Source organism: Talaromyces stipitatus, genomic scaffold (assembly GCF_000003125.1).
Source record: "Talaromyces stipitatus ATCC 10500 scf_1105507295555 genomic scaffold, whole genome shotgun sequence".
NCBI lineage: Eukaryota > Fungi > Ascomycota > Eurotiomycetes > Eurotiales > Trichocomaceae > Talaromyces > Talaromyces stipitatus.
In genome coordinates, this window is record NW_002990116.1 from 163,448 (window position 1) to 180,595 (window position 17,148).

The following is a 17,148-nucleotide window of genomic DNA, read 5'->3' on the forward strand; positions in this document are numbered from 1 at the left end:
AATGAGGTATTCAGCTACTTCGAGCGCTAATTTGAGAAGTACTCTTAGTAAATTGCTACTAAAGGAAGAGGTTCATGAAACTAAACCGAAAATGGACGCATGGTGAATCCGGTATCTAGGAGGGATGGGTTATTACTTTTGGGGGGAATATGACTATAACGACAAGAAGGGATGTGTAAGACACAACTTATGGGCTAGAGAAGCCTTTGCAGCTGATACAGCTTTTCCTCTCGAAATAAGACCATGACCACAGTGTATGCAATGGATGGCAAATAGCGTACTTGTAGCCCTTTAGGCTTGGTGCCTCCGGGCGTAATGAAATTACTTCTACTTTGCTCATAATATATTATGCCTAAATATAGTTGCTGAATTGACAAGGGAAACATTAGTTGCATAGTCCCCGATTCAGCCCTCCAATAATAACCATACCTCCAAAATAGAGTCAACTCTACTGCCCCTAACACGCCTATACAAGGTTTTTCAGATTTAGCCGCAACACCTATAAGCCACCTCATAATGTGTGATACTCTACTTGGGCCAGCTGATATAACATGAGATATCAAACAAGCCATCTTGCATTACATAACATGATACATAGTTAAGTGGGCTGATATGTATTACGTGATACATGGTGACTCTGTTGTGTGACTACTAACTAGGCCACCCTTTATGCTAAGGTCAACTGGAAAGTTGCTTCCCTTGAGTATATAATGAGAGGACATATAAAATTTATTACCTTGATCAATATCTTTGCCTACTATTACTAGAATCAATCCTACTTCTGGCCCTACTACTAGCAGCCTACCAGTAACGTTTACTGGCACTTATATCACCATTAACTGGAGCAGAGCGACAATCTGTCACAGCTGTCGCTCCCATTATTTCTTCATTCTTTAACCGACCGTCCAGTGCCAGACTGGAAAATCGTTACAGTCGGCAGCATAAAGCTCCTCTACATCAACAGCATTATCTTAGTAGTACTTCTGCCAGCAACTTCACCATCCTTTCCAACATTCAAGTTGTCCCGGTCGCGCCAGCAGCTATGGCAGGAGCTACATCTGTCAGTGCGTCTAATGGAAGTAGCACCAGTGGTAGTCTACCAGGCTCCACTAACAAAGTTCTTCCTCCTCTCATTATCTCTGTGAAACCTGATAGCGGCCCTATTCCAGGCGGAAACACTGTATCTATCATCGGCCTTGGCTTCACAAATGCTACAGCTGTAGCTTTTGGCCCAACCCCCGCCACCTCCTTCACTGTGGCCTCCTATGAAACAATAAACGCTGTTGTTCCACCAGGACCTAGAGGCGGCGGCACTGTCTCTGTCCGTGTCACTGGATCTCAGGGTATCAGTAATACCATGCCATACACCTATAAAGCTCATCCTGTTATCGACAATGCGACTCCTAATAATGGCCCTCCTACAGGCGGAAACACTGTTATCATTACTGGCTCTGGTTTTGCCAATGCTACTTCGGTGACTTTTGGATCAATTTCAGCCACATACTTTACCAAAGTCTCTGACACACAAATACATGCTGTTGTTCCACCAGGATCTAGTAGCAGCACTGCCTCTGTCCATGTCAATGGACCTGGTGGTATTAGTAATAGCATACCATATATTTACGCTATTCCTGTTATCAACGCTATAAGTCCCACTAGTGGCCGTGTTGCAGGTGGAAACACTGTTGTTATTACTGGTCGTGGGTTGCTAGATGTCACAGCTGTGACATTTGGTCCAAATCATGCCTCTTTCACTATTGTTTCTGACACATTGATAGACGCTGTTGCTCCACCAAGACTTAATGGTATAGGCACTGTCTCTGTCTATGTCACTGGGCCTGGTGGTATTACTAGTAATGGCATACCATACAGCTACAATCAAATTGGTCCTGTTATTGGTACTATAAGCCCTACTAGTGGCCCTGTTGCAGGTGGAAACACTGTTGTTATTACTGGCTCTGGTTTCACAAATATCACAGCTGTGACTTTTGGTTCAAATCCTCAGACTTCTACTCCTTTCACTGTTGTCTCTAGCACAGTGATCAATGCTATTGTTCCACCAGGACCTAGTGGTGGAGGCACTGTCCCTATCTATGTTATTGGGTCTACTGGCATTAGTAATGGCATATCATATACCTATACTCAAACTGGTCCTGTTATCAGTTCTATAAGCCCTACTAGTGGCCCTATTGCAGGCGGAAACACTACTATTATTACTGGCTCTGGTTTTACAAATGCTACAGCTGTGACTTTTGATTCAACTTCTACCTCTTTCACTACTGCCTCTGATACAGTGATCAATGCTATTGTTCCACCAGGACCTAGTGGTGGAGGCACTGTCTCTGTACATGTTACTGGGCCTAGTGGCATTAGCAATGGCATATCATACACCTATACTCAAACTGGTCCTGTTATTGGTACTATAAGCCCTACTAGTGGCCCTGTTGCAGGCGGAAACACTGCTATTATTACTGGCTCTGGTTTTACAAATGCTACAGCTGTGACTTTTGATTCAACTTCTGCCTCTTTTGCTATTGCCTCTGATACAGTGATCAATGCTATTGTTCCACCAGGACCTAGTGGTGGAGGTACTGTCTCTGTACATGTTACTGGGCCTAGTGGCATTAGCAATGGCATATCATACACCTATACTCAAACTGGTCCTGTTATCAGTTCTATAAGCCCTACTAGTGGCCCTATTGCAGGCGGAAACACTGCTGTTATTACTGGCTCTGGTTTTACAAATGCTACAGCTGTGACTTTTAATTCAACTTCTGCCTCTTTTGCTATTGCCTCTGATACAGTGATCAATGCTATTGTTCCGCCAGGACCTAGTGGTGGAGGCACTGTCTCTGTACATGTTACTGGGCCTAGTGGCATTAGCAATGGCATATCATACACCTATACTCAAACTGGTCCTGTTATCAGTTCTATAAGCCCTACTAGTGGCCCTGTTGCAGGCGGAAACACTGCTATTATTACTGGCTCTGGTTTTACAAATGCTACAGCTGTGACTTTTGATTCAACTTCTGCCTCTTTTGCTATTGCCTCTGATACAGTGATCAATGCTATTGTTCCACCAGGACCTAGTGGTGGAGGTACTGTCTCTGTACATGTTACTGGGCCTAGTGGCATTAGCAATGGCATATCATACACCTATACTCAAACTAGTCCTGTTATCAGTTCTATAAGCCCTACTAGTGGCCCTGTTGCAGGCGGAAATACTGCTGTTATTACTGGCTCTGGTTTTACAAATGCTACAGCTGTGACTTTTGATTCAACTTCTGCCTCTTTTGCTATTGCCTCTGATACAGTGATCAATGCTATTGTTCCACCAGGACCTAGTGGTGGAGGCACTGTCTCTGTACATGTTACTGGGTCTAGTGGTACCGGTACGGTTGCATATACCTATGCTCTAGCTCCTATTGTCACCGGGCTTACCCCAGCGGCTGGGCCGATAGCAGGTGGGAATACGGTCACCATCACAGGCTCAAACTTCAGCAATGCCACAGCAGTTACATTTGATGGTATTCTAGCCAGTTCTTTTGCCATTTTACAGCCCACTCAGATAGTTGCTGTTGCTCCGCCGGCTACTGCTGTCAAGGTTGCCTCTGTGGTAGTCACAACGCCTGGTGGTTCTAGCACTCCTGGCCCAGGGTCTGAGTATGCTTATACAACTGCACCTTCCACTATAAGTGTGAGTCCTGCTTTGGGCAGCACGGCTGGTGGAGACACTGTTACCATCATCGGCAGTGGCTTCAGAGGTACCACCAGTGTGGATTTTGGAACCACCCCTGCAACAAGCTTTACAGTTTTCAGTAATACGGAGATAAATGCCATCACACCAGCACACTTCATTGGCACAGTCCCAATTGTTATTACCAGCTCAGGTGGCACAAACAGCACACTTAGTTTCAGCTTTGTGATGCCACCAGTTCTTACCTCAATTGCGCCAACTTCCGGATCGGCTGCAGGGGGCACGGTGGTGTCCATCACCGGGCAAAATTTGGCAAGTTCCCTTAATGTGAATTTTGGGCACACTGCAGTAGTGCCTACGTCCATCATTGACGACAACACAGTAACTGCAATAAGCCCTGCTGGAACGGCGGGTGTTATTGCTGTGACGGTTACTACAGCTGCTGGCACCAGCAACGGCCTCCCATTCATCTATGTCATGTAATTAGGATTGAGAAACACACGCACTGTACGCGCATCGTATTGAAATTAAAATTTGCAGTTTCAAAGCCGGGTCCTTTATAGACACCTTTGGCGGGGTGATTTGTGAGCTATCAGGAGGGGTAATGTTGGTTTACCTTCATTAGATCGCAAGATCTAAGAAGGACAGCTAATCCAACAAGCTGACTGAGCCAGTAATACTGAATTCCTAATATTGCGACTAATCCTCAGAACTAGGGGGATGCGGGTGGTGAGGTGTAGTTATCCTCCGTACCGTACGCTATCTGTCGGTTGCAAAAGGTGTGAGACTCTTGGCGCGGAACTTCGCAAAAAATGTCACAAGCAAGCCTTTTACATACAAGTCAGCATTCCACGCGCAATAACGTGTCACCACGTGTAATTCTTATCGAAAATCGCGTGAAATTCTTGAAGCTCTACTCCTCTCCCTGTTAGGAAATTTTTACTTGTGATATTACAGTATGCCGACTACGCGCTCTGCAAATAACAGCCCACTGGTCAACGAACCCCCTCCAATAAATTCATACAACCTTTGATCTCAACGTGTCCCAAGCCATATTCGAACAGGCGATAGTTTCGATGAAAGGAATTATATACCGACAGGAACAGTGACTCAAATGCGTTGCATGCAGGAGCGTCAAGCCTCGTCCGGATTGCCTACACTAGCTCAGTCTAAAACCGCGACACAAAACGTACACCAAAAGGCTGCAGAAAAGAAATCCAGTCGTAAGCGCGCTGCAGCTTCAGAAAAGGAACTCGCCTCTCATTCTTCCACTGGAGCGCCATCTTCCAAGCGTGTACGATTTGAACTTTATGCCTTACATAATATTTTGGCAAATGCAGTAGTGACTGCTGCTTCGCATGTACGTTCAGAAACACCACAAGATGAGTTAATTGTTCTATCTTCTGAAGACGCCCCTCAGCCATCTGAGGCAAATAATAATAGTGGAGAGGAAGATAATGGTCTTTCTCCACTTCCAACTGGGCTATGCTCTAGGGAATTTGACAGCAGTAGTTAACCGCAAGATTCAACACCATATGGCTCTGAGGCAATGGAGGAAGCTGCAACAAATCTTATCAATACTAATAGAAGCTTCAAACGGATTTCTGCAAAGCAGTATAATATGGTTACTGGTGAATCTCTCCGTGAGACCCATGAAGATATCAGTATTATCAATTTGTCTGATATACAAGATGAATACAACCATATGATTTCAAGCCAGGATTATTCACTTGGAATTGATCTCCAAATCTATATCAACAAACACAGAATTGCTGGGGGGGGGTGTGTTGGGATTCTGCCCTTAGATAGTCAGCACCGCCTACCGGATGTAGTTAGCGCGCTGGTAGCTAGATATCTCCGCTCCTAGGAACCTAGGTTCCTAGAGACACACACACAACAGAGTCAGTTTTCCTGCTTCAAGCACAAGAAAATATCCGCTTCGTTGACCATGTTATCGAATTTTGAATGTTATTTGTAGGAGCGGGGTAAAACGGGCATCGAGTGATCGGGAACGATAGTTGCGCGCTAGGTTCTTGGCATTGCCAACACTTTTGACTCCTGTTAGATAAACCGGATATCCAGCAAGACAGTGTCAGATAATTCGGATATCCGGAGGCAGTAAAAGGAAGTGAACAATCAGAAGCCCTATCTTATAGCTTCCAAAATTTACCCCTCTTGATGACTCACAAATCACCCCGCCAAAAGTGTCTATAAAAGACCCGGCTTTGAAACCTGATGGAGAGAGAGATACAGAACTCAATACATACAATCTTGCTAGTCACTTCTTTTCTTTGATCCTAGTAAAACACTCTTCAGGATTGGCCTGGAATAAACCGACTAATCCGACAACTCCAACCTCCGTAGATACTAAATAATTGGATAGCGCTCGTTTAACGGCACAAGAGTTAAGCGCATGTCTTATCTCGGTATTTACGTATATCCTTCTGCTTTGTTTTTGTTGATTTTTCCCTCACGTCTTTACAGGATCCTGACCTTTGCATGTTGTCCTCTCTCCTTCTCTGTCACTTGAACGATTCAGTCGCCGTACATTTGATATGATCACTATGCAGGTCTCTGATAAGGCTCCTGGATTGGAGTCGCAAGACGTGGACTATGATGTTCTTCAAGAAGCCCAAGCTGGAGCCGGAGCTGGAACTGCCCGTGATGATGATGACATGCACCGGATGGGAAAGATTCAGGAGTTAAAGGCATTTCGCACCTCTCCCTGCTGACCACAACTACACTACACGGCATTGCTTTCTCACATTCTCAAATAGAGAAACCTCCGGCCTTTGGCTGCATTGAGTTTTGCTTCGGTCCTGCAAGCAACCTGGGAATTTCTTCTAATGTGAGGAGACCCCTTCTTCAAATCTCGAATCAAACCTTTAATTCATTCTAATCAAAAATGCTGAATTGTTTTCAGCTCCAACTCTCAAGGTTTGACGAATGGAGGTATGGCTGGTTTGTTCTGGTCATTTATCTGGACTTTTATTGGATTTGGGTTCATCATCGCTTCCCTGTCCGAAATGGCATCTATGTATGATGAACCTCAAAAGACCTTGGCATAGTTGTCTGTACTCATCTAGTAGAATAATAGGGCTCCAACTTCTGGCGGACAATATCACTGGGTTTCTGAGTTTTCCGCGCCTCGATATCAAAAGTTCCTCAGTTATATTACAGGTTGGAAATTGCTGCTTTAGCCAACATCATATCTTCATCGCTAATCCTCTTATTCCTTGTGCAGGGTGGATGTCAGTGTTGGCATGGCAAGCCGGGTCAGCCTCTGGATCATTCCTCACTGGAACCATCATTCAGGGATTGATCAGCATACGAGATCCGAACTACATCCCGGAAAATTGGCAAGGTACTTTATTTGTCTTCGCGATGATCCTGGTAATATACATCTTCAATGTGCACGCATCTAATTTGATGCCCGTCTTGAATAACCTCTTGATGATTCTTCATATCCTGTCCTGGGCAGTAGTTGTAATTGCGCTGTGGGCTCTAGCTCCTCATCAACATGCAAAAGCTGTATTTACGCAGTGGGAGAATCTTGGAGGCTGGTCTAGCATGGGCTTGAGCGTGATGATCGGACAAATCTCGGCCATCTACGCTTCTTTGAGTATGTATCAACAAATTCTGTGGACTGTACAGAAGTTGCTAACGAATGAGCAACGCCAGGTTCTGATGCAACTGCGCACATGTCCGAAGAAGTCAAAGACGCAGGTCGAAGTGTACCAGTTGCCATTGCCTGGGGATATTTCAGCAATGGCCTCATGGCTGTCGTCGTGTTGATTGCTTACCTCTTCTCTATGCCATCGGTGGATGACGCCCTGAACGATGCCACGGGTTTCCCATTCCTCTACGTCTTCGAAAACGCAGTCTCAACAGCAGGTGTGAATGGGCTCACCGCAATCATATTATTACCAGTGATATTTAGCAATATTCTCTTCAATGCTTCTACATCCCGCCAAACCTTCGCCTTCGCTCGTGATAAGGGTCTCCCATTTTCCAAATGGATTTCAAAAGTTGACGAGAAGCGCAAAATCCCTGTGAATGCCATTGTTCTGTCGTGCATCATCAGTTGCTTGCTTTCGCTTATCAATATTGGTTCTCAAACTGCTTTCAATGCGATTATTTCCCTGAATGTGGCCGCATTGATGTATACGTACATCATCTCTATCAGCTGTGTAATCTATCGGAAGATCTGGCATGCTGATACTCTTCCACCGTGTCGATGGGATATGGGACGATGGGGGTTACCCGTGAACATCGTCGGGCTGGTATACTGCTGTTTTTCTTTCTTCTGGTCATTGTGGCCGAGTAGTCTTCCGGTAACCCTGGACACTTTTAACTGGAGTGTGGTGATCTTTGGAGGGGTCTTCATGACTAGTCTCGGTATGTACGTATTCAAGGGACGGAAACAATATGCAGGACCAGCGGTCATACTCTTGCGTTTGCAGGATTAATGACCTTTTTTGCTCAAAGAATATAATATCATTCGCTCACATTCAAGGCAGCTGTGGCACAATCTTTTGGCTTTGTGTGTGAAGCTCATATCGGGATAACTAAAGGAGAGGGAAGCTAGGTGGCCTTACATAGTAGATTTATTTAGTATATAGCCTTATCCCTTACTGGAAAATGCTGGGTCTAAGAAACAGCTGCTTAATGATTACCTAACCCTATCTTCATGACTAATAGATAACTAGTTTAAGTTATGGACAAAGCTACAACGAAAGCTTGTAGGGCATATTCCCAATACGGTACGTATGTTGCATTGGGGGCGACGATTAATTGGATACGCAAAGTCTGTAGTTTTCATATACGGTTCGACCCCATGCTAACAGGAACGCTTCTAACGCTTCTCGAGGATGTATTGTTCCTATTTATCCGAAATACATCACTATGGGGCATCGTCGCTCTTTCATCAGTTGATTACTATATAGTTGGTAGTTCCTACTAGAGATGGACAATCTAACTAGATCTCATTGAGGGCTTTTTTATTCTTCTTTCTAAATTAATATTATTGATTACTTTGAATTGTATTTAGCGTCCAGCCACAGCTCTCTAGTGATTGTAACGCTCGCCATCCGGTTCCTACGTTGTGAATCAGGTGAACCCTCGGAACCACAATTCGTAAGAATCGTCATTACGGAAAATTTACAAAACAAGGATAACACTGAAGAAATATACCTCAAATATGATCAAAAGTAAATACCAGACAACTGAACTACACGTCATCCATTAAGCTAAGGCAGTCCTCACCAGGTCGGCTGATTAATGGCTTCCAGAAACGCAATTGCAATGGCTCCAATTTCCTATTTTGGGCCTCTCTATGACTACAAGTAGTGCCATGGTTACATGGTCTACGCCTGATATCAGTACATAACTACAATTTCGGTATACGTGGGAATATTACCTAGATAACGGCCCTAACATTCCGCGAGATATATAACTCTAGTGTAGCCTTTCTCTCATGTACTCAACTTCCAAACACCAAGGAACAAACTGAAGACAGACATCTTATTATTGAACATGTTTGCCAAAGCTATTGCTTCATTTATGATGTTAGCCTCGTGCGCGTTCGGGGCTCCTGGGGTATGATTACTTACTCTGATAAAGAATTGATAACAAATTGATACGATCCTAGAAAAATGTACAAATTGGTGCTCCTCATGAATTGGTGTCCAATCCATCAGGCCAAAAGGTGACTTCGTCAGAAGCTTTCACGAGCGGCGCTGGGAACCGTGATAATAGTAATATTTATGACGGCACTGGCAATGCTGGAACTGACCAGTATAGTAAGACTGCCACTTTCTTTCTATTGATCCTAGTTTACAAGACCTCACACAGATTGCTATTACGGGGGCTGGGAAAATTTTCCCCCTAAGTCGGAGTGGATAGAGTTCGATGCAATGTGGAACTATTCCAAATCTGCAATGTCGACATCTTGTTCCGACCTTGGTATCGGCTCATGCTCAAATGGAGCTGGAGCATTCGGATCTGGTGACTCCGGACAACAGATTGGCATGATCTGGAATGCTATTCAGCAAGTTGCTGAGTCCTCGTTGGTTGACCATCGTTTTATTCTTGCTACGATTTTACAAGAAGTGAGTTCCAAAGACCTACTATACGCGCCATGGAGCCTATTAAATCTATACTTACATTCTTTATGTAAAGTCCTCTGGTTGCGTCAATGTGTGCGCGACGACAAACCCAGACCCCTCCCAGCCAGATAACCCGGGTCTGATGCAATCAGATGGTGGCTCAACTTTCGTTGGCAATTCTGCTAGCAATTCGGCTCAACAAACAAGTATAACGCAAATGGTCATTGACGGCACTCAGGGAACAGCTGATGGTGATGGTCTCGTCCAATGCATTAACCAATACGGAAACGTCTATGAGGTAAGATCCCTATGTTGGATAGGATTTCGAGGTGTGATACTAACAGACACAGGCTGCTAGATGTTACAACTCTGGATCAGTTGACAGCTCTGATTTGAACAATGGGGAAGGAGCGACGAACTCGTACGTGAATGACATCGCTAACCGACTGACTGGATGGTTGTATTCCAACTCAAACTTCGACAACTGCTAAAAATATCGTGCGCGTGTTCAATGATGAGTGGGAGTGGACAAGGTTGATGATCGACATGTGTCCATGTATCGTTAAATTATCAACGTTAAAGTGCCTTAAATTACTCTTATGTTCCAAGTTGATCATTGATGGTATGATTTAAATACGTAGCCTATAAAATAAGTAACTCGGTCATGCATGCCTGCTTTATCTATGCCGGCTATGCTTCGACTATTACGTGCACTTTCCATGAGAAGTTACAAGATTCCAAAAGAATGCACACTTTTCTATATATATATATATACCTTTATTGTATGCAAAGGATGCCACAAAGAGCCAGAAGGGCCAGTTATATCAGAGGATAGCTAGGTATGATCTGTCTAGGTGGTAGGAGAGTACCTAACTAATGGTAGGTATAAAGAACCTTACGAACCAGGAGTACTTTTATCTTCCAGGACCTGCAGAAATCTCTGCTTCTCGAGGTTATGTTTCATCCCATTCTTCCAATTTACGAACTACCTGCCTTCCACCGGCACAAGGTCGTACTGCTACCTCGGGGAAACGTTGTCATCTATGCCACCGGGAAGTATGTCGAATTTGTAGGACAGGTAAATATGAAAGCTACACGCCGGTTTGGAGACAAGCATTTGTTGATTATTTAATATTTAATATTTATTGATGAAATCTACTCAACGCAAAAATTCATACTTTATTCCACTGAGATTCATCGCACACTGACTGTTTAAATGATCCAACTTCTCCGCTTTCTCGTTCTACTATATCATTGCAGAAGTCGAACCGAATATTGTACATGTTCAGTGACATCTGGATGATTGATCAAGAACGAGGCTCGCAATTTCAATGATGTAGAAGAAACTTGTTTTAACTTTTCATGGACTTCATCAACGATTGGTGTATGATCTGATAACAATTTCAGCAGCGACCTAGCAATCACTCTGATCACTCGTCAAAAATTTTTTCAAGGTAGTTAAGCCAATTTTCACCAAGAACTTTACGCATCTTCGTTTCAGACCAGCCTGCTCTAGCCATAGCTTCTGCCAGCTTTCCGCGCTCCGCTAATGGACCCAGAGGCTTAACTACCGTCTGACTCCCCCACGGGGTCAAACGCCTTGCATATCCCTTGTCCTTGTTACACCAAGCCATGAATTCACTCGGCCGGCCATGGCCCTCACTTGAATCAGAGCCGACACCAACCAAATCTTCCCCAATCAAATCAATAACATAATCCAACGCAGCAACATAGTCGTCGATAGTACTATCATTGCCTTTTGCCATATGTGGTCCAAACTGCGAAAGACCAACAAAACCACCCTTTGACCCAATAAGCTTAATGAGATAATCAGACTTATTGCGAGGGTGGTCTTTGAGCCCCGCAGGTAATACATGTGAGAAACATGGTGGTTTACTAGAGTAATTAATGGCGTCTTCACTGGTTCTAGGTCCTACGTGGCTCAAGTCAAGCACGATTCCAAGTTTGCTCATCTCATCAACCACTTCGCGTCCGAATCCGGTCAGCCCAGAATCGTTCAGCTCGGTATAGCCGGCACCCGAATAATTCTGTGTGTTGTATGTAAGTTGCATTTTCCGCACGCCTAGGTCGCGGAATATGCGCAAATAATCCAGTTGGTCTTCAATGCCAGCTGTGTTCTGCCAAGAGAGTAGAACAGCCGTCTTCCCGTCCTTCTTGGCTTGACGGATGTCCACCACTGTATGTGCCTGGACGATTAAGTCGGAGTGCTCCTCAAACCACTTTTTCCACTGCACGACATTGGCAATTGATTGCCTGAATCCCTCCCACAACCCGCAAGTGCAGGAAACTCCGGTGATGCCACCTTTATTCCAGGCCTCGAAGATATCCCTTGACCAATTGGCTATATTCAAACCGTCAAAATGAATGGCTGATCGATAAATTTGCTGTGCTTCGGATTCGGAAAGCATTCTGACGCGCAGGGGGTTGATATTGATGGTGGTGAGGAGCTCGTGAAAAAACTGTTGAATGAATAACAACCGTGCAATGGGAAGAAAACTTGGTCTAACATCGAACTCGCATGCCGTACAGCGTGACTGATTAATCTATAGGCAATTTTCCCATGCTCGGAGCCTCCGACAGAGACCTACCACAACCGGTAAGGGGTAAGGGTTATTAGGGTTATATTGGGATCCTTATCAATCACGCCATGCTGAGCTAATCCAGGACAAGAAGTGCAAACAAGGCAAACAAAGGTTCACAACGTAACAACGAAAGGCTTTCCTTTGCTTCCGGATTCCAGAATGCTAAACAGCTCGATGTTTTCTTCCCCGTCTGAAAGTCACGAACCGCCATAGAGATGCTGGGTTCTGGGTGATGATGAAGGGCGCGTTCCAGCAGTTTCGCATATCAAAGCCTCCACCACGAAACGGCCGTCGCACACAACAACAGTCGCAATCCACTGGTACTTCGGACCCACCATCGGTTTCCGCGTCGCAGTCAACTCCAGATGAGTTCGAAGAGTCTTCGCGATACTCTGCACAGTTTGCCTGCGGGCGTTGTCGGCGATTAAAAAAAAAGTGTACCCGTACGGCGGAAGGGTCATGCAGTCTATGTCTTGCAGCTTGGCTACCATGCTCTTTTCCCAAGTCTATCCAAAAGGCCCAGGAACGCGAGAAGGCGTTTCAAGAACGCATTTCATGGCTCTCTCGCTTCGTGAATGAGGCCCGACCCCCCAACTCAGTCCCCGTTGAGTTGATTGAGACCGGCCAGGACATCATCACAACTTCAATTACCCCTCCTATCCCTACCGAGCAGGCCCCCATTGCCAGTGACTCCTGGACTGTGTACAGCCATCAGCAAGAACTCTTGCTTGGTTTTGGGAAAACCCTAAAAGGTTATCCCAAAACCATCAACCCGCCATGTCTTCTCGATAAAGCTACAGGCACGCGCCTCGTAGATGCGTACTTTCGCCACGTCCATCGTGCCTATCCCTTTCTAGATCGCCATGAAATGGTACGATGCATGATTTCCTGCTTCCTATCGGCGACCAACGATACCATCTTGCTGGAAATATCACGTATCCCAACTCGCCTTGCTGTGGTCATGGCTATTGGTCGTACAACACTGCAGCGAGTAAACGAAATTGGTAATACGTTAGTTCCCTTTTTCAACATCCCGGAAAAGGAGATCATTCACGATTGCTTGTGCAAAAATGACCTCGCATCCTTGGAGATCCTGACCTTGCTTACCTTATATTCTCTATTTGAACCCAACAGCGTACCACCAGGTTCAATTACAGGAATTCTGACGCGCAAGGTAGTCTCTATGGGTCTTATACGAGATAGCGGTTCTTCTTGTGAAATATCTCAGGTCGAATTGGAACGTCGCCGGCGACTCTTTTGGTCTGTATATGTGTTAGATCGCATGATCAGCGTCTCTTACGGCCTTCCACCTGGTATCAGCGATGATGATATCGCCGTTCCGCTGCCAAGCATCACCGTCGACGAATATGCATCCTCAGACCGATACAGCTATGCCATGACTCTACAGGTGAATCGACATGTCGTCTCTTTACGACGCCTTGAAGGAAGAATCATGCAGAAAATCCATCTATTATCCTCACAGAGACTGGCTGCGATGAGTTCGCCCATTTCAACGTCCTATTATGAGGACACTCGCCGTGAAATAGACGACTGGTATACGCAAGGATGTCTCATGTCTAGCTCAGCAATGAATAACACCGATCATCTGCCTTTTCATAACACTATTACATGGCATAACGTACGATATCAAAACCTTTACGTTTTGCTATATAGCCCTTCTAGGTTCAATGTGGAACGTTCCTTGGATGAAATTGAAGAATTGCATTCTGCCGCACGCAAGTATGTGCATGCCAGTCTCATCCTACAGCAGCAGAATCACCTCCCTCTCAATTGGATCACTTTATGTCGATTCTTGACGATGGGCGCCACATTTTTTTACTGCTACGTATGGCGACTCAAACATATTTCGTGTCCTGGGAATATAGAGGTTCATAGTGACAATAAGTCTCGAAACTATATCTTGCCATGGGAATCCCCGAATTCCACGACAGGAGGAGAGTCGACCTTATATGGAATGGCTAACGACGTGGCTCTATGTGCAAGGGTTTTGGAATCCTTCTCGGAAGATTGGGGAGCCGCTAAACGCGCAGCAGGCGTCTTGCAACGATTCTCTGGATATGTAACAGAACAGCAATCGACATCCTTCGTGGAAACAACACCCCGTGCTGACCAAGGTCTTCAATCTTTAGCTCGACATTACGATCCTGTTCTCGATGCCGTGGTTGGCGCATCCGTGCTGGACGCTCCCCTGAATGACCGGCAGTTGCTTCCGCTGCAGACTATTCGTAGAGAAATCCAAGAATTGATTAAGGACACGCTTGGAGAGACCACGATTTATTCCCACGCAGTAAAAGAGTTTGAGTCCACGTCCAGGCTGATGAAAACTGACGACGGGCCCAGGTTGTTTCCCGCCGAGAAGTATGGAGCGACATCGCTCGCAGTCAGTGACTTCCCAGACCCAGATGCCTCAGCGGATAAGTCAGGTCGCATTACGAGCTCTTGGCCGGATTTCATGGATGACCTGGGTTTTGGGGTTCTTTAATAGTAGTATATACCAATATGCTGCTCCTCCTGACTTTCATGGAATGCTGTGGCCAAACAGTGCGTAGTTCCTGCAATTGTGCAACCAAGCATCAACCCGATCGAGATACCTATCTTTTATGTGTGGTGGAGAGATTTACTCCGGCCAGAAGAAATAGACTATGGAGAATGTCGTGTCCTGTGAAAGCCTATCGATAAGAATCGCGGAACCACCGACTCGGGGAGTTCTCCGCTCGGGCTTCGGGTGACCCAATGCGGAAAGACAAGGCGGAGGTGCTCCGACTCTCAACAATTGATTCTTTGCAGTGACCAACCGAAAGCATCAGATGACATTGTTGAACTCATTGTAAGTATCGATGTCGCAATCGCATCCACGTAGCCTCTATTCCTTTAGCCCGTTTACTATCAAATCGATGATTGTTGATAGCGGTTTCTGCGTGTGTCACTGTTCTTTCGGCTAGTACTTAAAGATGTGGGCAGAACGACAAGCTTCTGATCCTGCCACAAAGTTTCACACGCGAACTTCCAAGGTCTACAACAGCTATTGAATCATGTCGGCGCAAGACGACGAGAGGAAGTCGATGAGGAATACGGCTACCACTTCCTCGGAAAGTGAAGATGGCGGCTATCCCCAGCGTCTGCCCCTGAGCAAGAGAATTCTAGGTACAATTTGGGATTCACTAGATAAGTCTCCTGAGGAGAGGAGATTGATTGCAAAGCTGGACTGGTGGATCCTGTCGTATGTCTGTGTTGCGTATTTCATCAAATATCTCGACCAGACCAACGTACGTATAGCTACCGGGTTCATTCTCTCGACCATGGTTCTAACATGATGTCCATCTACAATCTGCAGGTCTCAAATGCATACGTCTCAGGAATGAAGGAAGACCTCAAACTAAAAGGTAATGATTTGAACTATCTTACGACTTACTGGACCATCGGATATATCATCGGCAACCTCCCCTCTCAGGTCATCCTGACTAAGGTCCGTCCGAGCATTTGGTTGCCCACTCTGGAAATCATTTGGAGTATTTTGGTGATTGGTATGGCTGGAGCTAAAAACGTAACCACGATCTATACGCTGCGATTCTTCATTGGGTTGCTCGAGGCATCTGCTTACCCCGGCATCATGTCACTTCTTGGATCGTGGTATACGCCTGCAGAGCTTGGAAAGCGTAGCTGTATCTTTCAGGCATCCTCTAGTGCTGCGCAGATGTTCTCTGGCTATCTTCAGGCAGCACTATACAAGGGAATGAATGGCCGGAGTGGAATGTCGGCGTGGCAGTGGCTTTTCATTCTTGACGGCATTATTGGAATCCCCATTGCCTTGTACGGTTTTTGGGCTGTGCCGGACTCTCCTACAGATACGCGTAGCCGGTGGCTCACTGCCAAAGAAAGGGAATTATCCATCGAGAGAATGAAGAATGCCGGACATGCACCTCCACGGAAGTTGACGCCTCGCACATTCTTCGACGTTGGTTGTACCTGGGCTGCATGGTTGTTCTCGCTATTGTTTATTGCACACGTTTGCGGAATCCGAATTTACTCGTATTTCAACGTCTGGCTGAAATCCACAGGCCGTTATAGCGTTGAACAGGTCAACCTGATCCCGACAGCCGGCTTCGGAGCTCAGATAATCTTTACCTTATCGTATGCGTGGATCAGCGATGCTTTGCAGATGCGATGGCCAATAATCATCTTTGCAGCAATTATTGCGCTTATAGGAACTATCATCCTTTCTGTGTGGCCAGCGAACAATATTCCTGCAATGATGACGGGATGGATTCTCACCTTCTTAGAAACCGGGGCTGGTGCTCTGATTATCGCCTGGATCAATGAAGTTTGTGCTTACTCGAGAGAGCACCGTATGCTGATTATAGGCTTTGTGGAAACAATGGCTTTTACCTTCAATGCATGGGTTCCTTTGCTAGCATACAACACGTCTCAGTCCCCTCATTTTAAAGTTGGATACAAGCTAGCTGCGATGTTTTTTGCCTTGGAGATTGTCTTAACGTTGTTAATCGCGTATGTTGAGAAGCGATGGAATTTGCAGAAGCAATATCTTAGACGAGAAGAGTCTCAACAGGGGCAGGGAGAACAGGAAACCCACACGGGTGTTTCTGTCGACTAGTAGATATAAAAGTTATTTCAAGCTAGGAGCTGACATCAAAATTTAATATACATATTTATATACTACTCAGCTGGGTAATGACTGCTCATGGAAGTACGATACAAAAGA

The 17,148-nt window shown here is 45.4% G+C and overlaps 7 protein-coding genes across 7 annotated transcripts, besides 1 other annotated feature; 6 read left to right on the forward strand and 1 right to left on the reverse strand.

Moving 5' to 3' along the window:
• Window positions 1-843: 843 nt before the first annotated feature.
• Window positions 844-4,180, forward strand: TSTA_111700 (hansenula MRAKII killer toxin-resistant protein 1 precursor, putative; the record flags this gene model as incomplete). Its single annotated transcript, XM_002481281.1, has 1 exon — window positions 844-4,180. Exon 1 carries the CDS (start codon window positions 1,043-1,045, stop codon window positions 4,178-4,180), a length of 3,138 nt encoding a protein of 1,045 aa, XP_002481326.1. The 5' UTR covers window positions 844-1,042.
• A 631-nt stretch (window positions 4,181-4,811) lies between these two features.
• TSTA_111710 (uncharacterized protein) lies at window positions 4,812-5,213 on the forward strand (the record flags this gene model as incomplete). The annotated part of the gene is made up of 2 exons (XM_002481282.1): window positions 4,812-5,057; window positions 5,085-5,213. 2 exons carry the CDS (start codon window positions 4,812-4,814, stop codon window positions 5,211-5,213), a joined length of 375 nt encoding a protein of 124 aa, XP_002481327.1.
• Window positions 5,214-6,261: 1,048 nt separating this feature from the next.
• TSTA_111720 (GABA permease, putative) lies at window positions 6,262-8,224 on the forward strand (the record flags this gene model as incomplete). The annotated part of the gene is made up of 5 exons (XM_002481283.1): window positions 6,262-6,398; window positions 6,621-6,734; window positions 6,795-6,877; window positions 6,942-7,319; window positions 7,379-8,224. The coding sequence occupies 5 exons, from the start codon at window positions 6,262-6,264 to the stop codon at window positions 8,164-8,166; spliced, it is 1,500 nt and encodes a 499-aa protein (XP_002481328.1). The 3' UTR covers window positions 8,167-8,224.
• Window positions 8,225-9,232: 1,008 nt separating this feature from the next.
• TSTA_111730 (uncharacterized protein) lies at window positions 9,233-10,295 on the forward strand (the record flags this gene model as incomplete). Its single annotated transcript, XM_002481284.1, has 5 exons — window positions 9,233-9,295; window positions 9,348-9,498; window positions 9,551-9,807; window positions 9,878-10,102; window positions 10,149-10,295. 5 exons carry the CDS (start codon window positions 9,233-9,235, stop codon window positions 10,293-10,295), a joined length of 843 nt encoding a protein of 280 aa, XP_002481329.1.
• A 632-nt stretch (window positions 10,296-10,927) lies between these two features.
• Window positions 10,928-10,951: a sequence feature (AT_rich).
• Window positions 10,952-11,234: 283 nt separating this feature from the next.
• TSTA_111740 (microsomal dipeptidase, putative) lies at window positions 11,235-12,233 on the reverse strand (the record flags this gene model as incomplete). Its single annotated transcript, XM_002481285.1, has 2 exons — window positions 11,235-11,350; window positions 11,402-12,233. The coding sequence occupies 2 exons, from the start codon at window positions 12,231-12,233 to the stop codon at window positions 11,235-11,237; spliced, it is 948 nt and encodes a 315-aa protein (XP_002481330.1).
• Window positions 12,234-12,642: 409 nt separating this feature from the next.
• Window positions 12,643-14,910, forward strand: TSTA_111750 (uncharacterized protein; the record flags this gene model as incomplete). Its single annotated transcript, XM_002481286.1, has 2 exons — window positions 12,643-14,147; window positions 14,304-14,910. The coding sequence occupies 2 exons, from the start codon at window positions 12,643-12,645 to the stop codon at window positions 14,908-14,910; spliced, it is 2,112 nt and encodes a 703-aa protein (XP_002481331.1).
• Window positions 14,911-15,460: 550 nt separating this feature from the next.
• TSTA_111760 (pantothenate transporter, putative) lies at window positions 15,461-17,069 on the forward strand (the record flags this gene model as incomplete). The annotated part of the gene is made up of 2 exons (XM_002481287.1): window positions 15,461-15,694; window positions 15,763-17,069. 2 exons carry the CDS (start codon window positions 15,461-15,463, stop codon window positions 17,038-17,040), a joined length of 1,512 nt encoding a protein of 503 aa, XP_002481332.1. The 3' UTR covers window positions 17,041-17,069.
• Window positions 17,070-17,148: the final 79 nt, after the last annotated feature.